The following is a 24,187-nucleotide window of genomic DNA, read 5'->3' as shown; positions in this document are numbered from 1 at the left end:
GAGGGGGGGGGGGGGGGGGGGGGGGGAGAACGTCCTGACTCCACAGGACGGAGGGACAGAGATGGTGTGTGGAGTATGTCATTTTTTGGTCTACTTCCCTCTCTCGCAGCACATACTTCCTCTCTCCCTAGTTCAGGTAAACCGGGAGAGGGAGGGATGACGAGTGACAGGTGAGAATAAATAAAGTAGTATCATCTCTGGATCCAGTTCACTGTACATTGCCACCATTGTATTTCACGTATGCTTATCACAGTTTAAGTGGTTTATTATACACATCTGATTCCAACAGTTTACTTAGGTTGCAGCAGGCTGTAGTTTCCATGTTGGATCCATCCACTTGTCCTACCCTACTTTCTCTTCCACACTTGTGGAATTTCTCCTTTTTCAGTCCCCTGTAGCGTTTCTACTAAACAATTAATTCGCTTTGCTTTCATCCGATTCCTTTGAATGCATATTCCAGACTTTTTCCTTCCCTCATCGCAGCCATCATTCTCCTGATCACTCCGGCTCCCTCGTCCTCTCATTAATAGCGTGATCCGGTTCTCCCTCTATCTTCCTCTCCGAGAAGCCCCTCCACATCCCTCTTAGCCCACCCATGCATTGATCCGTTCTCTCTCCCTCTTCCTTCTCGATCCATCCATGTAGTTGTTGGGTCACTGTTTCTTCTCACGAGTGGTGATGGTGACCAGTTGCTTGGCAGCCTTGGCGATGTCGTAGGCGCACTGGATGACCTGCTGAGTGAGGAGCTGGTAGTCCACCGCAGGGCCGCCAGGCTCTGAGGGCGCCGCCTTACGGCACTCCACCTGCAACCGCGAGGCACTGGAAGCCAGCAGGCGGAGGGAGCAGTGGACTGCATCTAATGCCGGGCGCTATGGAGAAATGAAGGGAATCAAACTCAGTCACGTGGTGTAAACAGATCAAGGTAGATAAAGAGATCAACAGGCAGACAAATAAAAAGAGAAAAACAGACACCCAAAGAGAGAAATGAAACATAAGTAACGTAGGGAACTTACTTTGGGGAAGAGTGAGGCCATCTCAGTGACAGCAGAGTGGATCTTCTCAGAACATGGAACAAAGCTAAAGAGGAGATGCATTTTTTAATTTTATTTAATAGCTGATGAGATGATTGAGGCAAGAATGTTGTCTGTTACTAAATGGACTAGTCTTAAGAGACATTTTAATTGACATTCAATTTTCAATTCTAAGCTAGCTTTATTTGTATAGCACATTATAGGCAACAAGGCAACTCAGACACACTTTCATTCGCCTGGTGCAGCTGTTAACAAGTGTGTATGCATGTAACAGAATTTCTGTAAAGAGGATTCTGGAGCTAGATGTTCCTGCAACTTCTCAATGTGTTATCCAATCAAGATGATCACTTGTCAGCAAGGATACAGTCTTTTTTGGCAGCTATCTCCACAGTGTTGTGGAGTAAGGACTGGCTACAGCTCAGATACATTATGGGATTAGAGAAAAAATGCTCTGTGTTGTTTGCATTTCTTTAAACCAATCACAACCGTCTTGGGCAGAGCTAAGCTCCGGTTGCAGAGAAGGTGCCTCTGCAAAATGATCTTGGGAAGGAACTTGTTTTATGGAACATTTGCACCCCGCAAAAGAAAACGCCCCAATAAAATATTAAATGAAGTTAACTGTTCACACAATATACCGTGAGCTATTTAAATTAGCTGGATACATGGTTAACCGTAATTTGCTCTTAACAGCGTATCGCTGTGTGTACTTCGCCCATAGCAATCCCCACCAATCTGTCCTGAAACATCCCAGATAGATAGTAAATGTCGTAAACATATCGTTTGTAAATCTTTACAACCATTGACCAAAAGAGCCAAGCAGGCCTGTCTTGTTGCAAGATCTTTAAAACTTGCCATTTTCGGCCTGTAAAGTTTGTTGTCGTTTCCCGTAGCGAAGGGATTTTGAGAATGGCAACACACAGAGAGCGGAAGTTGAGGGGCAAAGCCTGACATTCCAGACTAGCGAGGATATAATTAGTAGTGTTTATTCTAAGGTAGACAAATGTTTCTAGTGTCACTTTCATCCATCTCTGGGGTGTCTTACACCTACCTGTCGTGTTTGAACTCCTGAGCAGCCCTGAGCAGCTCCTGGATGTTCTTGGTCACCTGCTCGGTCTTCAGTATGACATCCTCTGTGCAGGGCAGGGTGGGGTCTGGCTCCCCCACGTCCCCACTTCCTCCCTCCTCAGACTCCCCACGACCACCTTCCTCCTCGCTGCTGCGCCCCATACTGACAAGAGAAACGCAGACATACACTTTAATAATTAACACCTTGGGCTACATTAGAGAGCAGTCTCAGAGGACATTCATCAGTTTGAGCAGCTTAACACTTTTAAGAGTTTAACATCTTCAGAGACTGCCTGTTTATTTCTCATTAACAAAAAACAGCAGATTAAAAAAAACACACTTATCCTTGTGTGTACAGTGATTTGCAGTGGGTCTGACCTTAGTGAGAGGTCGTATGTTTGTGTGTTGTCATAGTCGCTGTCAGTGCCACTGCCGTGCTTCTCTGGTTTAGGGACCTGGGGAGAGAAACAGCAACAGGCTAATCAGGCCAATGATCACCCACCTCACCAAACCTCCCGAGCTGATGATTTCAAGTCCACTAAATTGCGTAGATTTTAAAAGTTGTTTCAAATCATCAGTTTGAATCTTTTGAATACAATCTAAAAAATATTCCAAGCTCTTGCAGTATTTGTAGGTGGCTGATTTTGACAAAACAATTCAAGTCTATAATCTCAACTTCCCACTGTAAATGCAGTGAAGGTCGGAAAATCAGTCTAGAACCAAAAACTGTAAACCCTCACCATGTATCTGCCCATCTCTGTAGATCCAGACAGATGTTGGCCTCCATACGGTGCTGGACCCCCTATACCACCCTTCCGTACCTGTGAAAAGTGAGGGAACAAGGACGGGGAGAGAAAGAGAGAGATGGAGGGATAAAGATAAGAGGAGAAAGAGAGATGTGTAGACAAAGAGATGGAGAAGGGAATGAAAGATTAGCAGACATAGATGGATAAAGAAATTGAGTGTGGGGACAGAGAGAATAGATGTTTTTATAAATAGCAGAAAAACAAGATGCATGAGCCAGTGAGAGCAGCGGCAGATCAACTTGGCAGCTCACCCAACATCCCATCAAGACTACATGCCTCTATAGTTATCTAACACTGAAATACAAAGAACACTGCTAACTCAACTAACCGGTGATGAACACAGAGCATCTAAAAAGGACTAGACTACACACATATTCTACACTAATGTTGATCTCCATTATTAGAATGCATAATAAGCAGAAGTGGTGCATAGTTGCATGTGAGAGAATCCTATATTTGATGAAATGGCAAACAATGCAATGACAGACAGAATGCTTACATCCAGAGGATGCACGGCTGCACTGCAGTGAGCAAGGGACAGACAGGTGAAGAGACAGACAGACAAAAAGAAAACAGACAAACAGGTAAATCTTTGTGTACGGAGATGGTGAATTGGACACGACTCCATGGAGGTCTCCATAGAAAGGTTAGTGGTGAGTGGTTGTGTGTCTGCATACTGTAACTTCATAGATGCTGCTGTAGGATAAATGCTAGTGAATGCTAACTGGTAGTGGTCTGCCGTCACTACGGAAGCCCTGAGAGGCAAGTGAGAAAAATATTCTTGTGATCCATCCAAGTCTGATCTACATCTCTTCTGTGCTTATGACTTAAGAACATGTGAAAGGTTTTGCCATGTGAAAAACATGCATTTGTGTGTGTTGTTGTAATACTCATCTCCACTACCTCATGTTCATAATAGGACTAAAACTCACCTGGCACCTAGAAGAAAACATGAATGCCTTTAGTCCTATTTAAAACCTAGTGGGCTAGTGGTGCGCTTCGGCCTATTGTGGCCAAAATGAGTATTACAACAACAAACCCCTAAAAAAATAATAATAATCATCACTTGGAAAAAACTCTTTTCCCCCCCACCTGTTTCACAGATGAAAAAAATTTTTTTTACAGAACTTAGAAAGATTATCTAGTCAAAACCTTTTTTTTTTCACCTATAAGTCATAAACTTGTAATTTAGATCAGACTTAGAAAATGGATCACCAGAATTATTTTCTCTCTTGCCTCTCAGGGCTTCCGTACTTATCAGCCACTTTACCATTTACATTGGAGGCGTGTGTGTGTGTGTGTGTGTGTGTGTGTGTGTGTGTGTGTGTGCACGCGCATGTAATGGCATCTGTTTGTGATCATAACAAATCCTAAATTAAGTAGCTGACCAGAAGCAAGACAGCTAACGGTTGAAAATGTAAAGGTCAAAGGGTAAAGAGCAGGCTAGAGAGAGGGAAATCAGAGGCGTCGCCAGGCAACCAAACAGACAACGCAATCCCTATTTTCCATCTTTCTCCTAGACATCACACTTATGCACTTCCCCTTTATTGTGCTAAAAACCATAGGTTAAGGTCTTATTGTTCTTAGACAAATCAGTGCTACACTTTCACATTCAAATGGGGGCCATGCACAACTGGACCTTTCAAAGAGAAGGATCGGGAACTGAGATGCAGGAAGAGATAAAGTTGAAGGGAAATAGAGAGATCAGGATTGGACTATCACCCATTAAAATGGCCAAAGAGAGCCAATCAGGGCCACCAAAAGGAAGGTGGGAAGTAGAAGGGGCCGCGGGAGTTCTAACTTACGCTGGGTGTGTTGAGGGGCTGCAGGCGGGCTGCCAGGGAGTCCAGGACTGGGGGACCATGGGCCGTGGGGCCGGGGGCTGCCCCTGGCTCGTACATTGAGAAGGCCTGGCGGTCCCTTCGGGGGGGATGGGAGTGGGGGGCGACCGAGGAGGGCACCGACAGCCCTGGGGGGTCCGTTCCTGTCCCAAACCCACCCAGACCCACTCCGCCTATACCTCCTCTCATCCCACCCCCTTGCCATTGGCCTCCTCCTCCTCCTCCTCCTCCTCCCCCGCCAGGCCCCCCTACCCCATGGCCAGCTGCCCCCCCAGCCTGCTGGCCCCCCCGCAGCGCACTGTTCTCTGTCTGCATCCGCGTGATCTACAGGAGAGGAGGAAGGGAGCAGGGAGGGATGAGAGGATGGAGGGACATGGAAAGGTTGAAGGGAAGGGAGTGGGTGTCAACTGAATGGTTAAAGACAAGCATCCGCAATCACATGTACATTAAAAGGCTCACACAAACTCATACATGTTAACTCATCAGTAGGGTTGGGCATCATTTGGATTTTAACAATTCTGATTCCAATTCCGATTCTTCCTTTCGATTCCGGTTCTTATCGATTCTCGATTCCGATTCTTTGAGGGGTGGAGTTGAAACGGGTCACATGCCTAGTTTCACAAATAAGAGGAAGGTTTTATTTTGATTCAATGGTGGTTTGCAGTTTTACAGGGCTTTTTCAATGTAAAATAAAGTCACACTAGAGCGCTGCTTTCTGTGCTCCAAGGCTGCAACACAAGTGCCTGGCCGCTACGGAAACCAAAACTTGCGCATGTTAAATTGGGAAGTGATGATCTGATTTGAAACCAAATCCTCTAAACGATTCCAATAAAGAAATGATTCTACTGGAATCGTAATTTTTGAAACGATTCCAAGTAGGAATCGGTTCTCGATGCCCAATCCTACTCATCAGTACTCGGGAGGGAGGGGATATGTAGTAAAGACACTTCAATAGGTTACATGTTGAGGCAGAGATTAGATCTTGGAAATGGGGTGGAAGGAAACATAGGCCATCCTGTATAAATACATAGATCATTTTCAAGGGTCAATATGGGCTCACCTGCACTGAGGTACTGTTGACTACAAATACATTTGACCACAGTATTTGTTATCTGCAGTGTGTGTGCTCATAAGTGTTTGCTTGTACAAGTGCATGTTTGCCTCAACGTTTTACTAAATCCTCAGTCAAATGACAAAAATAAACACATGAATGAATCATGGGTCACATTGGCTGACACTGGCAGCCACTTATGAATACAATGAGATAATGATGATGATTCCCAGGAAACCAAATGAAGAGACAATAAACCACAAATGAAGGTTATTAAGTGAAAAATGTCTGAACTAAAAATGACAATTAAAATAGTATTTGCAGCGCCCTCGCTCCGCGAGGAGATTCTCCACGAGAATGACGTCTGCTTTAGTTACTAAATTACACTGAAAAGCTGTAACCAAATACATCTTCCAGAGACAACAGTGCAGGAAAATGACACCCTGTCAGGGAAAATACATCAACTTGCAGAAGATATTACAATATTCACTTGTCTCTCCATCACCTTGCCCTCCTTCTGTCTGAATCAATTGTTGCTTCTCATTTTGCCAACGTGTCTTTGTCTCTTTATCGTCTGCGTTCTTTAATACCCTCTCTTCGTCTAGGCATCAATCTCATTTTATATTTCAACTTCTCCACTAGGTTTTATGTTCTCCTTTATAAAGAAACAGTTCATGCTGACTTTTCTTGCTTCATCCCATCTCTCTTTCATGTTTCCCGTTGTGCTCTACTCCCACTTTCTTCTTTTCTCTTTTGCTCTGTACTTGACATTCTGTGGTTGAGGTTGTGCATAAGATGACCCTCTGAACTTATGACTCCCACCTTCATACTCCCTACCTCCTTCTGGAGCCGCCGGAGCTCATCACTCAGGTTGTTGTTGACCTTCATCAGCTGCTGCACCTTGGCTTCTGAGGAGGCCAGCGCCTTCTTTACCTCCAGGTACTCCTGCAGAGTGATGGGGCCGTCTGACAAGTCCGATGAGTCCATACTCTGGATTGATAGGACATACAGGCAGGCAGACAGACCGGTAGAAAGAAAGACAGAAACACAGACAAAAGTGGACAAAAAGGCACAAACAAACAAAGTGAGGAACCTGACATCATGAGACTTGTGAAGTTATTCCAGGGTATAAGCCCAATGTGAAGGTGTTTTTACAAATTAATCTAACTCATACACGGTGTCTTAGGCTGACACAATTCGATTTTAAATACTGCTGTATGTAATATATGCAGTTTTTTGCAGAGTTAAATTTGTGCATTTTGAGCTGGATAAAACACAGCTTACAACTGTGAGAGGACTAAGGGCTGCAGCCTGGAGGCCAATACTACAGCTGATCGCACACATATCGACAGTAGAGCCTCAGTTCTTGTTCTCAATGCACCATCTGCCCCCACTTCCTGTGACCCTGGAGCATGCTCAAACACATTTCTATACCACTCCCTAAAAGTGAATAATGAATGCACATATTTCTAGAGTGGAGATGAGAGTGAAACCTCTGACGTGCGGTTTGTCAGAGTTTTCCCCAATGAGTCCACAAAAAGCAGATAGTTACTGGTGTAGCTGTTGTTTACTTTGTCATTTCTACCACTCCCCTCTGCACCATTTTCCTCTCTTTGTCTCTCACTCAATCTCCTCTTCCATTCCCTCTCACTACACTCTCTCTCTCTCTGTATGAACAATGCCTCTCTGACAAGGACCCAGAATAGCTGATGATGTCACTCAGGAGCTATGTGGAAGCCCTAACTGCTGCCACTCCCCGCAAAGCATGCTGGGACAAGTCATTAAGAGGAAACCATGGAAACGCTTTGCAAGCTGATGCAACTGCTTTTAATTTTTTTTTTTTTATGTAAGAGGAAGATGACTGAATTTTTGAGTAACATTTTAAAAACTACAAGTGTGTCAGCATGTGCAGAGTTGTAGATTTTACCTTGAATAGCGTGCTGCATTTTATCAAAGTGAGGCAAGATGTACATTGGTTTTCTGAAATAAGCAGTGTGTTTTCAAGTACTATACCTTTGCACGGTTGCTGCGTTGCGTGTTGTTGTTGTTCTGGGTGGTAAGCTCGCTGTCTGTGTCTTCATCAGAGGCTACACTGTCGTAGTCATGCTGGTCATCATCAATGCCCAGATCAAATGGGTCTGACAAAGGAAAAAAAAAATCTTATTTATTACACTTGTTAATATAAAGTGTATCAGCCCAGCTCTTTTCATCTCTCCCTTGGAAAAGCTCAGACTGATAAGACTGCTGATTTTGGCCAGCTTTCTTTCCATTATTTCAATGGGGGTCTCCATGTTGGTTTCACACAAGAACCAGTTGTTAGATGCAAAGGAGGTAAGTCAAATGTTTATACATATAAAAATATACTGTCTGACACAAATGTAACTCCTAAAACATAGCTCCACATTGCTGTCCACATTGTTGTACAGAGATGTATTGGGAAAAGTCAATGAACTGGCATATATCTATCCATATTTGTAACTAGGTTAAGTTGTATGCCCTTGTTTTTGGCTGTTCTTTAAAAAGCTTTATAATTGCCTTCAGCCCTCCGTCCTAAACTGTCTGTCCCATCCTCCCAGTGTCTCACCAGTAGGACTGCTGAGACCTTTCCCCTGCTGTCTCCTTTTGGCGTCACTCAGGATGTCGATGATGAGCGTGGCAAACTCCCGAGCGTTGAAACGGGCCAGCTTCTGACGGCCCTGAGGGAAGAACGAGTCTGGAGTTATGAGAATGCACACAGGGGGAATGACATGCAGCAAAGGACCACGGGTCGAACTCCAACCCCGGCCGCTGCGGTAAGGACTGAGCCTCAGTATATCCGACGTGCGCTCAACCTGGTGAGCTACTGGGTCGATCCCTGTCTAAACTGTTTTCTAAAAGTTACTTAAGTTTGTATCATCAGTCGTGTGGAATATAGATACAATCCAGCCCACAGTCAGTGGTTCACTGTGACTAATGTGGCCAACGACCATGTGCTGTGGAAAAACACAGTCATACTTAACACACACACACACACACACACACACACTCAAATACACACGATTACAAGTGTGCTCACACATACACACACACAAGAAACATAAACCACGCAATTACACGAGCATGCTGGCATCCATATACTGTATGAGAATAAAAAGATCACTTTCAAATGACAAAAAAAAAAAAACTAGAACCATTACACAAAGTGATGTGCTATTTAAAAACATCACTTTGGAAGACAAAAGAATGTAAAAAATTCATCTTTAAATGTGTGTGAGTGTGTTACTCTTCTGTGTTTTTCCACCATGATTAGACAGCACAGCACAGTTACTGACCACATTGAACTGCCCAATCAGGGAAAAGCAAACGTGGCGATGCGGGTGTTTTTTCTGTGTGTGTGTATGTATGTCCGTGTTAAAAGTCAATGTTTATACTAATGAGCCACACAGACAAGGAGAAACTATGTGAGAGGACATATGGGATTTCTCTCTCTCTCCCAGAGAGCGAGAGAAAGAGGGAGATGGGGGAGAGAAACCCAGATGGATTACATCGTCCCTCCTCTTTCACAGCGTAAGAACATCCCTTGTCAATTTCACACTCATTCTCGGCTTCTCCCCAAAACACTGTCTAACTGTCTATGATATCACTATGCCCTATCTCTTATTTTTGCACGCCAGTTGTTTCACCAGTTTTGTAATTGTCTTCAGGTAAAAACTAGCTACAATTTCATTAGTATGTATTTATTTGTATCAGCTAATACAAATGTATATGATGAGTATATGCATGCTACCTGTACTGTAGGTATGTGTGAGAATGAGTGGGAGTACGTTTACCTGGTTGCGTGTGGCAGAGTATTCAGGATTGACTGGTAGGAAGGGCACCGCGCTGCGTTCTGTAACCAGAGTGCTGTGGTTCTGGGTCGTAAGCCACACTGGAGACACAAATATGAAGCAAAAAATAAGTCTCTGTGTGTGTGTGTTTAAAATGGAACATGGGCAGCCAAACACCCAGTCCATCCACCCACACATGCACACAGACATAAACAAAGCACAGTAAAAACCATACAGTAGCTCCTAAAACTGAATTCCGGCCCCTATAATCCACCGTTGCGCTTTTAGCCCTCCCCTTGTGTGTGGCTGAGTATGTACGTGTATTTGTGCATGTGTGTACTTGTGTATTTGTGTGTGTGTGTGTGTCTTTGTATTCTTGCCACTTACCTGCGGTGCTTCTGTTATAAAGCACAATTTGACTGCTACTGAAGGAAAGGGAAAGAAGAAATGGAAAAGGGAGAAGGAGACAGAGCGAGAAAGCAGAGGAGAGAGACTCAAGAATTTCAGAGGCACTTCCTCACTCGGTCTCTCCTCCTCCCTCCCTCACTCCATTTGGCCTTCCTCTTCAACAGACATTTTCCTTTTCTCCTCACTCTCTACTTCAAATTAATTCTCTGCTCTCAACATTTTTTTCTCTGTGGTTTTCTCTCACTCCTTTTCTTCTCAAAGTTCATGTCAGTGATGTTTTGTGGAGGTGTTTTGTACTTTCAACGTCTTGTTTCCATATAAGGAAAAAGTCATAACACAAGACATACATGTCTACTTCACAGAGCACAAAAGAAAGACTTGAGGAGGGAGGAGATGAGGCTCACCTGCATCGTTTTCTCTGCGATCTACCTCATCATAAACATCCATTGCTAGCTCCTCAAACAGCCGATTGTTGAGCTGTCGAACAGACAAACAAATTGACCCCAGATAAATTAACAGGTGTATTTCTACATGCCTACACATCAGTGCAACAGGCACCAGTGTGAAAGGCAAGAGAGCAGAAGAAAACTGACATTAAAACATCCTGATGTACAGCTATCTGGGCTGCACATTTTAAGATTTTACTTGGCATGCTGTCTAATTTTTAGTCAACACAGGCAATTGTCCTAAAACGCCTGTGTCATAGTTTGCGACTTAAAGTCTTTCAAATGTTGATAACCGACCATCAGCTCTCAGTTTTTGGATTACTAGCATTCTGTGGGGCTGAAGAGATGGCCCTGGAGCGGACGGACATTATTTTGGCAAGTAATAGAAAATCTGGCTATCACACCAACCAACTTGTTTTAAGTACTTATCTTTTTACATTACTTCCAAGGACACAATAAATCTGGCTACTGTCCAAAAAATTAGTAGTAACTTTTACCTTGTCAATTCTTACCACTGTCTGTAGAATTGTGCTGTGAATGTCCAATAAACCATCATTTAAATCTCACAAATGAACCAAACTCACCGCTTGGAGCTTCTTCTTGGCAGCCTTGGCCAATTCTGAGAGGTCCAGACTAAAAAAAACACAGAGGACAACAGTGAGACAGGCACCACAAAGATACAGTGGAATAAAGAAAGGGAGGCAGAGGGAGGGAGGAAGATGTGGATATGGAGAGAAGAGCAAAAGGTGAGGAGGTAAGAAGGGTGTTTGGCTCGAAGGGGTGGGGGGGGGGGGGGGCAGCAGAGAGAGGGAGTGCATAGTTAGGGTTGGATGCGTTGGATGTCAAGTCAAAAGGGCTTGATGAAATGGTGACTGTCATTTGGAGACAAATAACACAGAGAGCAACTCTGTACAGTCCCAGGGACAGGGTGCATCTGTACATTTTGCAAGCTCCAGCTAGACAGAAATATATCAGCACATATTGACAGTCAAAGTGTTACTTTCCAACTATATCTTGCTGTACACTCAGTGTTAAATGTGTTAAACGTTAAAACAACAGTTTTCCTGCAATCTGAAATTTTAAATAGACTTAACTTATTTCAGGACAAACTGTTTTTTTGCAGCCACTAAGGACATATGCTAGTGTACAATGTGAATACTATGGATATGACTGGTGTGATTCTCCTGAGCACATAATCACCTTACTTACTGCAGGAGACGATTTGACACTATTTCCTAACAGCTTCTAGCTTTTTCCCCTCAGAACTAGCTGTACAGCTCTATTTTCTGGTGATAACAGACTAAGGCCTAACCATTTCCCACTGTCAAACCACTAAAGAAGAGATAGGCATATTGTGGTATACAACAGGGAAATCTACAAAAGATGGGGTAGCAGACAGAGGGGATTGGAATGAAGGAAATGAAAGGAATGAAAAAAGGAACAAGGAAAGTAAAGATACCTCTGTGTCGGGCACTTAGGACGAGCTCTGGCTCCACCAAGCGCAGCGAAATGGAGAGAACAGAAGACGAGTGAGAAAAAGGAAGAAACAGACAGAAGGAGGGGTAGAGAAGCCATATCAAAACAGCTTTAATTGTTATTATCCATTTACCAGAACAGAACAGATGCAAGTGGAGTTAGATGGCAGCTCAGAAGTAAGACGCACTTAAGTAACAAATAGATTTTGAGGTGCACTTGGTTTAGCTGCATAACATTTGTGGGTGTATTTTTAAGTTACTTCTCTGACTCTCCTAAGAAAACCCAGCACAAATATTTGAAGGAAGCTGAGCCAAGTAATACTGAACTTGATTTATCATAAATGGACTATGCACTTCGGCACCTCTCAAATCAAACCTGCAGTTTTGGGATTAATACACCAAGCACACCTCAAGTATCTAAATCATTGCCGGTACCTGTAATAGCTTAGATCATTTACACTGAACAGGCAGCTTTTGTAGAGATGCCAAAGATCTGCTTTAATTAACTCCTTTTGGGTGGGGTTACATATACTATGGTGCCACCCTATGGTCAGAACACTAAACTGCGTCAGTATCAATTAAGGCCAGGGAGACACAATGAAATAAAGCAGTCATAGTATGTCAAGTATGGCAAGTCAAGTAGCTGAAAGTAACAAAGATACTTCATGCAATCAAACCACACCACACATGCAAATGCAAGGCAATCATAACCACTTTAATAACAAAACAATAACGTCATGGTCCATACCTGTCTGCCATTTGAGGAATGATATAATGGCCATTCTTGTGATCTGAGGAGAGGAAATGAGGAGACTTAATAAACTGGATAAAATCTACCACAGGTGTCACTGAGGTTAACTGCTATGCTTAAGGGCATGTGAGGTGCACACAAACTAGTGCAGTGGGTTACCTGGGCGCCGCCCACAAAGGTAGAAGGCTAGTCTGTCCGTCAGTTCGTACTGACACTCTACCAGCCGCTCTGCTAGCTCTATATGGCCCGCTTGCCTGGAACACAGACAAAAACAATTCTACCTTCTTGTTGTGTTTTTACATTTTTTTAACCATTTTTATCATTTTCACCATTCTACCATAGCAGATTTAATTTGAGATGTGATTTAAATGCTAACTGTGTTTTTAATTAACTGTGTTTTCACTGTTTTGAACCTTGCATAGTCCATAGGTGTCCGTCCGTTGATGTCAGGTGCTCCAGGGTCTGCACCGTACACCACTAGCAGCTCAGCCTGCAGGATCTGGCCTGCCTTGGATGCCACATGGAGCGGGGTAGTGCCTTTCTCCTGGAGTTAGACACACAGAGAGAGTCAGGACAAGAGGCCTGGCATTAAGAGAGTAACTGAACAGCATGGCTAATTGCTAGATGGAGTGAGTCAGCGAGTAGATTTTTCCTGACCGGGTGGAAGAAGTTGGCCTGAGCGCCGAGGGACAGGAGCCGAAGACACGTCTCTAAACTCCCCGTCCGCACACTTGAGTGAAGTTGCTAATTAAGAAACAAAGAGGAGAGGTAAAGAGGACAGTGATAAAAACAGAGTGTTGGGGTGGCAAGATATAACATCATGCAGAGACAGAATCCAGGCAGGCAGAATCCCCTTATTAGCCAAGCGGAGCTCCACAGCATTAGAGATCATTATTACATCCTGCTGTGTCATTCAGATCACTTCCTGCCAGGAGGTTTTATCAGTGTGCATGATTGTGTGTTTGTGTGAGCGTGTATGTATTAGAGCTGGGCAATATATCAATATTATATCGATATTGTGATATGAGACTAGATATCGTCTCAGATTTTGGATATCGTAATATGGCATAACTGTTATCTTTTCCTGGTTTTAAAGGCTGCATTACAGTGAAGTGATGTCATTTTCTGAACTTACCAGACTGTTGTAATACTGTTCTATTAATTGCCTTTACCAACTTAGTCATTATATCCACATTACTGATGATTATTTATCAAAAATCTCAGTGTAAATATTTTGTGAACGCAACAATAGTCAACACTACAATATCGTTGCGGTATCGATATCGAGGTATTTGGTCAAAAATATCATGATATTTAATTTTCTCCATATCGCCCAGCCCTAGTATGTATACATGCACATTTTTATAATGTGAGGTCTCCCACTGACATCTAAATTAAACATCCTTTGTTCTTATACATGCAATTCAGAAACGTGGCAATGTCAGTATAGGCTAATTATGCTAAAACTCTCAACCCCTCTGCTGTGAAATACTGAGCCCTCACCTTACTGAGGTCCTTGGTAGTGACGCCATCATCATCGCGGCAGGGCAGCTTGTGCACAAAGGCTAGCATCTGGTATTTGGCTCTGATAAACTCGGACTTAGTGGGACTGCACAGGAGTAGAAGGTAAGAAAGTTAACAAGAAGAAGTAGTACTTTATTAATCCCTTTTTGGGATTTCATCACACACACACACACACACACACACACACACACACACACACACACACACACACTTTGTTGTGGTGAGATGTGATCAGAGCAGTTAAGGGGTTCAGTGACTTACTCAAGGGCACCTAAGCAGTGCACAGGAGGTGAACTGGCACCTCTTCAGCTACCAGTCCACACTCTGCAGTTGAACTGACCAGTATGAGCTACTACTCCCCACAAAATTCAAACCGTAAAGACATTAACAAATATACAATGCAGTACATCTTAAGAGAATGTGCACAATGTCCTTCTACACATTTGTGAAACAGCACATTAAAGGGGACCTATTACTGTATACAGCATTTTCAGGTTCATACTACGTATTTTATGTTTCTACTTAAACATGTTTACATGCATTTATGTTCAAAAACACTATTTTTCTCATACTGCCCATGGCTGCTACACCCTCTGTATGAGACGCTCTGTTGGAGCGCCTGTCTCGTTAAGCCCCCCCTCCCGAAAAAGCCCAGTCTGCTCTGATTGGTCAGCTTTCCATATCAGCGTTCCTGTTGTTGCTGGCTCCGTACAGTCGGTGGCTGCAACAGGATGTTGTACCATGAAAAACACCAATAAAGGCTTATAAACCAAATATTACACAACCAGATATGTTTCAGCAGTAATGCGACCCGAAATTGGGGAGAATTTAACGATACTGGCAGCCAAGATTGCAAGTTTCCCTGCTGTTAGCATACAGCTACCATAGTTAGGGTTGTATTTGTTTGGCAATTCAAACATCAACAATCTTTGCGCAGAATCGCTTTTCTGCACCTTTAAGGCTCTGACACACCAACCCTACGGCCGACCTTCGGCAGAACCGAGTTGGTCAAAAATGTGCCTCGGAACACACCGAAGCGACACCGACTTGAGCGAGACGTAAAACGTCTCCGTAACAGCAGGCAGCGCTAATCTGTTTTGTCGCCCAAAAAAATTTAAACTGGCAGCTGAGTGGACGAACGCGTCACGTGGGTCTGGCTGCTCCCGGATTTTCCAACCAATCATAATAGCGGCTCGTTCAGAATATGATCTCATATTTTACAAAGCTAGTTCACCGAAACCTGTTTCTGAAAACATTTTAAGCGAGGAATAGGCCATGCAGTTGCTGAATCTGTCTTCATTTCAGATTGACACAGGTCAGTTTAAAAGATTTCCGTCAGATTTTGAGAGGCGTTAGTCACGCTCATCCCGCTTGTCATCCCGGGTTAGCACTCCACCAATCAGATTGGCCATTGAGTCCGACCCTTCCGATTCAACATGTCAAATCGGCCCAAATGAAGGCGAACGGCTCCTCCGACTGACAATGGCATGGAACACACCGAACAGACTCAAGTCACTGACCTCGCCAGACTGTCTGACGGCTGATAATCAGGTTGGTGTGTCAGGGCCTTTAGGTGAAACTAATTTCCAGCAAGTCCAAAACAGACCCTGTTTATGTATACTTTCAAAAACCCTCTGAGAACAGAGCAATATTCATTAGGAAGGTGATTGATGACTATAAGGAAACTGTTTACTGGGTGCAATTGCTCTTCACTACTGCAAACGCCATTTATCTCCAGAAAGGTTGTATCATATTCCTGTGCAGCTGGGACAATAATCTGCCCCAGCAAAGGTGATTGGTGGGAGATTTGTGTTAGTTCTGTGTATGTTGAGTCTGTAGGGAGTATACTTACTGGACTTTGTCCTGGGGGTTGGGTTTCCTACGACCGCTTTGTACCTGAGCAGGGTCCAGGAGGCTGTGTTCCCATATGGAGTTGGCCCCATTACTGGCCAACGTCTGAACCATCTGAAACACACAAAACGCAGCAGTGACTCAGTGATGGTTAACCACAACGCAAGAAAACTATAAGAACATTTTGGTGAGTAAAGTCATGCAGCCCTAATGCAATATTGTATTTCCATGATTTAAAGGGGCGCTATGCTCGCAGGTTTCTCTATAGAGCTCCCCCTACAGCTTCGGAATAGATATTTCGCAGTAGGGCTGCATGATATTTTGTTTCATCGTCTATATCGCAATGTGCGCATGCGTGATAGTCACATCGCAGGAAGTTACGATGTTGACGCTATAAAAAAGTAAACTTTCACCGTTCTCCTTTTCCATGATTGTTACCGGCCGACCCGTCCCCTTTAAGACAGGTGGTCATGTGACGTAATGTTAGTCCGATGGGGGGGGGGTTGTTATGGGAAGTGAGGCTCTCCCGTGTGTAGAAAAGTACCGTAAGCGGCAGCTTCTGCTGACACAGTGATGCGCATGCTTTTCCATGGGTAGTGAAGCTACAGTAGTCAGTGTTTTATGTTCGCTGCAAAGACAAACTAAATCACCTGATTAATGCAGCGTAATCATGACATATGCCGGCCATTTTTCACCGCAGAAAGCTGCTACTAGCCAGGCTAAAGCTAACATAGTTAGCCTAAAGAAACAAGGCGTCTGTCCCAACTAACGTTATGGTTCGGAGAAACGTAACACTAATCTACAACAGCAGTCTGTTTCTGATATAACGTCATTTACACTGATTTAAGTGCTCTTGGATACACAGTTTGTTGCAAGAGTGTGACATGCAGGCTCTGCATGCACAGCAAACCAACAATCATGATCTATTTTAATCAGTTTATCAAACAACCAAAGCAGGCCCCGCTAGTCGACCACAACCTGACATTTAGAGGAAGCAACATGCATGCATTATTAATATCATTCACTTTAGCCTGGATTGATATTATATGAATACAATGGTGTCATGCCAGTCAACCAGTGAATTTCTTCCTAATTTCCCTCTCCAAAATCACTTCAGAAGAGTAGTCACAGCGCTTACTTGCTTTGGTTTTTGTAAAGCATTAAAGTTCAACAAAGACTGGTTCACATAAGAAAGTTTCCTTTTTATTTTCTATGTAGATGCACTCCCCTACAAAATCACTCCAGTAGTTGAGAATGATTTAGTATTTCTAAATAGGGCTATTTATGTCCTCTTGTAAAAATGAGTCTTTTTTTCATATCGCAATATATATCGCAGGGAAAGAAAATATCGCAATGTAAGTTTTTTTCAATATCGTGCAGGCCTATTTGGCAGCTCCTATGTTTACTTGTCTGACTCCTCGCTCGGTCAGTCTGCCGTGTCCTCTTTCTCTGTTCCTCCGACAATGCTTTCATAGCTTTCTGCTTCTTTTTTGCCGCCTAAGCCATGACGATAGTGTGAAAAACTCCATCGCTACCTTGTTATCCGGTTCCTGAATGGGCGTATGTGTGCAGTGCCGTGAAGCAATTTGTTGCATCGAGAGACCTGATATCACGCGATACTTCCTGACAAACTCACGACTCGCCGGCCCAAAGTTGCAAGGGTGGTTTTTCGCGAGACAACCACCATTCAACTCGAAAAAAGTCATATAACCATTCCAATGACTCCGAAGCTGTTCAGTTAAGGTAAATTAAGCTAAAAAAAACAGCATTGTTCCCCTTTAAATATATTGCTTTTATTACAAAAAAGCTAGAAAAAATATGTACATGATGGATATGCATATAATTCAACATAGAGAAAATACAAACTTTATATATATATATATATAAAAACACAGATGGAAAACCTATGGAATGGGTTTGCATCCTCAGTGCTGAGTCAGATTTCTGTACCAGTCCTCACCTTTTGCGTTAAATCGTTATATTAAGTATTCTGGGCCTCAGGTACTGCATTTTATTTAACTTAATTTCCCTTTCCTTCACTTTTTATTTCTCAGCCTTACCTGCAGTAGTGCGGGAGGCCATCCACTGTGCCTCAGGTGCTTGACTATGGAGATATGGCGACCTAAGCTGCGGTGGACTGAACAGCATTCATCACAGATCAGAACCCCTCGGTTGATACTGGTCCAGCCCGGGTCTGAAAGGAACAGAAATAGATAATTAGCATTACAAGCCTTTTAAACATGCTGTGTGTGATATATGACAAAAAAAACAACGTAACATGAGACACAGCCATCTTCTAACCGTAAACAAACCGGGAACTATATTCTCAGAAAGGCGAAGCACTGCTACTTCTACTACTTGGGCGGAGTGATTTGCTTTGCAGCAAGCCTTTCTGAGAATATAGTTCCCGGTTTGTTTACGGTTAGAAGATGTCTGTGTCTCATGTTACGTTGTTTTTTGTACACGCTGTGAATCTACAAATCACAACATGTAAATAGGAACATGTTGGCGTTATTTTGTCACTTATTCGGAGCAGTAGGCTAGTTGGAACCAGTTACCTGCAGGTTCCGTGCTAGGCTAAGCTACCGGTGGAACCGTCAGACAGCGTTACAACACGCACATACACGAGAAGGGTATGTATCGACTTGTCTTACTCTGGGGGTTACGGTGAATAAGCTAAAGTCCCAATAAGTCGGCGTGTTCCTTTAAGTACAGTGATCCTTTGTCACCAAAACTCCTATTAGTTTATGTGTCTTTTAAAAATTGTGCAATTGCAATTATCCTATATACACATATAGTATTGCATAATGCACATTGACAGCAAAGCAAGCTTGCACTTTAGAGGATATGCATCTTTGTAATTAATCAAACAGCTGCGTTCACACAAGTGTTATAATCTTCAGAAAATAATATTCCTCACAGTAGGGAATCTGCAATTAGAACAAATTGAATTTTGCAATTGCAATAATAATAATAGTGATATTTTACTTACAATCTTTTACAGTATTTAAAACCCTGTTAACAGGAATATCTCAATATGATTATATGAAGAACATATACATGAACACTACATTATCAGCCAGCCCTTGACATGACAACATGAGTTGTGTTAGCTACAGTTGGAAGATGCTATGCTATGTTGAAGTACCAAATACCTGGATAAAGCTGAATCATAGACACACTGAATATTCCATATGGTGGGTTGTACTATAGCTCCCCTCAGCCCAATATTCTCTATTAATTGTTACTAATGAACCAATGCATGCAGAGCCCTGCTTTCATAAAAGTGCTTACCAATATGGGGCTCAATTTGAGTCTATAATAATTACTTAAAGCAGTCATCTCAGTGTTGTTCAAAACACCAGAAAACAATGTGCAGTAAGTAGGACTGAAGGTCAAAGTCAAGTCAGAGTCAAGGTAGTATATACCCTTGACGTTCCACTTCCAGGATTACTCCGCTGCAGCTGGAAAATCCGCCGGATTTCACTTATTTAGGCCGGATATCCGTTGCCTTGGGCTTCCTTTGTGTTGGCATTTTAAACTCCAGTCGATTTATGAGGACTATGGTTAACCTTTTCTCAGATCTCTGCAGGGTAAATCCAGACAGCTAGCTAGACTATCTGTCCAATCTGAGTTTTCTGTTGCACAACTAAAACAACTTTTAAACATACACGTTCCATCAAAAGAAGCTCCTTCCGAGCCTATTTTGCAGCGGCACCGTGGCTTTTCCCTGGTGCTTAGCATTGCCCAAGACGATTGTGATTGGTTTAAAGAAATGCCAATAAACCAGAGCAAGTTTTCTTCCCATCCCCGAATGCTATGGGTAGTAGCCAGACTCTCCTCCAGCACGCTTTGGAGGAGGGTCTGGCAAAGCGAGACTAGAGTCAAGGTAACAGAAGATGTCTCACCATATTATATATTAGGCCTACTGGTTGTACTAAATATTACAGCAATATGTGAAAAGGGAAAATGTTAAATATTTTAAAACCTTCAATTTCAGATAAAGGAAACATCACTAAAATGTGCATGATTCTAATCCCAGACCAAGTAAACTCTTAACCTTTCAGTCTTAAGCAGCTTGGTATACTGGCAGTGCCAAATGTCAAATCTACTAGTTTACGACAGAACAGGTTTCCAAAATTTGGTATTTGTTTTAGTCTGGTACTGTATGATATTGCAGTGGTGTACAGATGGTGTTTTCTACCTAAGACTTCAGAACAGATGAGTGTGAATGAGGTGAGGATGGGAGGGGAAGCAGCTAAGGCCAATGCCATGTCTCCTGACACTGGCAGACCAGTCATAGGGTAATATCAAAACAAATACACTTACATGCAAATGATGCCTTCACAAACACACATCTACTATCTGTATTAGTCACTCTCAGGCCGGGATAAAACTGTGGGTTTATGGTATTAATGAAGCTAAAATAGTCCATCATCAGATAAACTGACATGTTGTAAGTCTTTTTGCCCGCAGAAAAAGTAGCAGCAAATGCAAAATGGCTTTGATAAGAGCTATAGCCTCGTTTAGAACAGTAGCCTTTAGGCTTTAAAAGCCAGACTGCAGCAATTTAATTGCTTAATCTGTGTAATAAATAAAAAAACTCCCACAGGCTAAACTATCTACTTGGCCCGCTGGATCAATATGAGGCTACACCATTAAGCAATTAGACTTGAAAAGACTATTTGCAGTGGGTATTGGCAAAATCTGCAGCATGACATAACACTGACATTTGTTTTTATAGCTGTCATTTAAGCCTGCATAAAACATGTACTATAATGAGTATACATGCTATGATATGATGACCTGACAAAGATCCAAGTAGGATCACAACTTTGTCATTATTAAACTTTAGTGGCATGGAATAAGTGTGCAGGCGTTACCTTTTCTTCATTGTAGAGATGGTTCGATACCATTTTTTGCTTCCCGATACCGATTCCGATACCTGAACTTGTGTATCGGCCGATACCGAGTACCGATCCGATACTAGTGTGTCATATATTTTAAGAACTGTATGCTATCCCTGTATGGATGTGATATGATTTCTATCTTTGTTGTCAGTCTGGCTCAGGTTAAACTCTTTGTGAAACATGAATGCCACAGAACGTTCTTTTATTATCCAGTTATAACGGAAAAAGAACATAAATAAACTACTTTAACGTATTTTTTCTTTAGGGCTTTATTACGTGGTATCGGATCGGTGCATTAACTCCAGTACTTCCCGATAGCGATACCAGCGGTTTAGATACTGGTATCGGTATCAGAACATCTCTACTTCATTGACACGGTTTTCTGATAGCCTTGCACCTATGTGATGTGTATATAATTATTACTCTCCTTCAGATAATATGATAACATTTAAAGTCTGGAAAACTCTGAAGTAAACACTAACCGTGGCTTGCATTTACATAATTTTGACTAAGTTTCTACACTAAAATTTAAATCATATTTTACAATGGAGGAGTCTCACAGGTCTAAATAACCATTGTAATATCCAGGGGCAACATGTAGGTCCCACATGCTGGCCCAAGTCACTACTAGTAGTTGATTGCAATTCATACACAGTTATTATTTCCTCTAACGTTTAAATTCCTGACCAATCAACGGTCACAACGTCAACAGTAACACTTAACAACATAATACAATAAAGGAATCTGATGCCAGTGTCAAACTGCTCTAAATGTGTGCACAAGAGTCTCAGTTTCTTATTCATTTGCATCTGTGCTCAATAAAGTGTTTACTATCATGACAACATGATTCATTGTTGCTATAAACTGTGCATATTGCCACGGCGTGACATTAAAGCCTCCTGAGGCTTGGCTTGGACTGGGAGTATCAGTTGTCCTTTGTAGTCATGCCATCGAGTTATCCCCTAGTATGACACAAAGCTGGGTAGTAGGGAGGTGGCCTGTCACCAGTGGCTAGGTCAGCATTTTGCAGAACGCACTGTGTGCCTGTGCATGTTATCGTAAGGAGGGGCAACATGTAAAGAGCTGATGATAGAATAAGAAATATACAGCTAGTAACAGGTACACAAACACAAACAAGTTAACCATCATTATGAAAAAAACAGTAATCATCTAAGGAAACCCATGTAAAGATACAATTACCTCACAACAAACATCTTTTCATTTTTCCAATTGTGATTCCCGATTAATGTCTGGTACACCATACATAAATCCCACTGTAAATTGTTATGCCATTCAAGGAAACAAGTTCAACTGGGGGTTGGTTAGTCAGGTCAGATTTTGAAGGGAAATGCAATTGAGGGGGCAAGAGGACAGACAGCAGGAGGGTATGTGTATAGTAGTATCAGGGAATAGGTTCAAGTCATAAAGCAGAAGCAAGGTGAAGCCAGCAAGAATTTAAACACTGAGCAGTAGGGCCCTAAAGCTTATGACAGTTTTGCACACACACACACACACACACTGCTATCAGGGGGAGCAGCTGTGAAGAGGACAGCTGTTGTCATGTACACATGAATGAATGCAAGTGACACACAAACAAATAATCAAGTGCTTCAAACTAGACATGAGGGCATGCGAGAAAACTAAAGTATACAGGCAGAAGCAAAGGAGGGGATACAAAAGGTTGATTTGCCATTAGCCTGCCTACCTTTATCTAACTTTTAAACGCAGATGGGGGCAGAAGAGGTAAAATAATGCTCATTGCAGCGGTCATACCTATTTTATACACAACAATATGGATAACATAATTTTAATCTGATCAATGAAGCCTTTTTTTATATTTATTCTTTTCGACTTCATCTGATAAATGTTCCACTTTATGGCTTTCAAATTATTTTGCTCCTGTAAATTCCCATACCGTTAAGTTAGTGACAATTTCATTTCTAAACTGTGCAGGAGACTAAAACAAATACGGTGAAATAAATGAGTAGCTATACTAGTAGAAAGCTTCACTCAAGTAGATTAGCTCTTTCAGGGCTTTTCAACGTCTACGGATACTGGCTTTAGCAATAACTTGCCGTTTAGCAAAAGTTAGCTACACTAGCTACCGTTGTAGCTAAGCTAGCAACTTTAGCCCGGTACACATTATCAAAACACCGCAGGCCAGAGCTAACAATAACACATTTGGTTTTAAATATAATCATAATAATTTATGTCAGTACATTGGGTGTAACGCTAAGCTAAATGTGTAATAATGGCCAGCAACGCAGTGAGTCAAATTCGCCTGCTTGTTAGCCAGGCTAAGCTAACTAGCGTTAAGAAGTCTGTCCCGGCCGGTCACGAAAATCAAAACAAACGTCTCTCCAAGTAGGAAGCTACATAAATGTGACACTCAGATCGTCCGCTGCAGCAAAAAAACTGTTATCAGTCGCATTTGGTCCTGGTCAAATAAATATAGCTACATATCAAACTGCTCAATTAACGTTGAGCAGCTATTAGCCAAAGATTTTCCCGTTGCACACGCCTATTTTTCACTGTTTATTTTGGGCCTAAGCGACGCTTGGAAGCCCTGGCCGTTTTCCTGCTCTGCGGACCCGCTGACAGTGACAGCAGCGTCGGCCCTGTTGCCCCATATGTCGCCCTACCGACGTATTGTTTCAGTATAGTGGTCTATATTTGATTTATTTTCTTTCTCCCTTACCTGGCGCACTGCAGTCCGCGCAGACTTCTGTCCTTTGTAGCTTTCTTGACATCTCGAAAGTCGCTGAAACCGAGAGGTGGATGTCGGCGATGATGTAGATGATGTATAACTCCCCCGAGCTACCGACCGACGTCTGCAGTCAACCGATGCGGCCCCTGAATCCCCGGAAGCCGGGTGGTGCGATCGGTTTTCCCGGCCAGCTGACAGTTGAATTTCCCGTTTGTTCCTGGCTTGCGGTCCCTTCGCCCACGTCCACTAACGTTACTGAACTCAAGTCTGGAGCAAAGTTATGAGAACATAGTTAATCTGGCTGTTTGTATAACCTCATATCGGAATATTTACTAAATCTTTTCGCTGCACTGGCTGCAATTCACCAAGAGACGGCAGCTCTCTACCTGTCAGTTTCCGCACACACACCCAACATCCCTCCCTGCAGCCTACCTATGGAGGGACAGGGACGGGTGAGGGGGCAAAAATAACCGATGTCTTCAGATCAAAATGAAGTAAAGTTTTTTTTTTTTTTT

General features: G+C 42.7%; 1 protein-coding gene across 2 annotated transcripts; it reads right to left on the bottom strand.

Moving 5' to 3' along the window:
• Positions 1–2: 2 nt before the first annotated feature.
• git1 (G protein-coupled receptor kinase interacting ArfGAP 1) lies at positions 3–24,093 on the bottom strand. Of its 2 annotated transcripts, XM_078246644.1 has the most exons (21): positions 23,664–24,093; positions 18,116–18,249; positions 16,057–16,169; positions 14,184–14,289; positions 13,338–13,424; positions 13,094–13,224; positions 12,840–12,934; positions 12,678–12,720; positions 11,914–11,940; positions 11,039–11,087; positions 10,413–10,485; positions 9,604–9,701; positions 8,379–8,490; positions 7,808–7,932; positions 6,632–6,784; positions 4,708–5,067; positions 2,837–2,917; positions 2,475–2,551; positions 2,080–2,259; positions 1,014–1,077; positions 3–869 (listed from the first exon to the last, which is right to left on the bottom strand). In XM_078246644.1, the coding sequence occupies exons 1-21, from the start codon at positions 23,713–23,715 to the stop codon at positions 654–656; spliced, it is 2,376 nt and encodes a 791-aa protein (XP_078102770.1). In that variant the 5' UTR covers positions 23,716–24,093; the 3' UTR covers positions 3–653. The 2 variants fall into 2 exon arrangements, with proteins under 2 accessions (XP_078102770.1, XP_078102772.1); XM_078246646.1 differs by lacking the exon at positions 11,914–11,940 and having other exon boundaries at positions 23,664–24,092.
• Between the last annotated feature and the right edge of the window lie 94 nt (positions 24,094–24,187).

This window comes from Sander vitreus, chromosome 3 (assembly GCF_031162955.1).
Source record: "Sander vitreus isolate 19-12246 chromosome 3, sanVit1, whole genome shotgun sequence".
Classification (NCBI taxonomy): Eukaryota; Metazoa; Chordata; class Actinopteri; order Perciformes; family Percidae; genus Sander; species Sander vitreus.
This window is presented reverse-complemented; position numbering and strand designations above follow the sequence as displayed.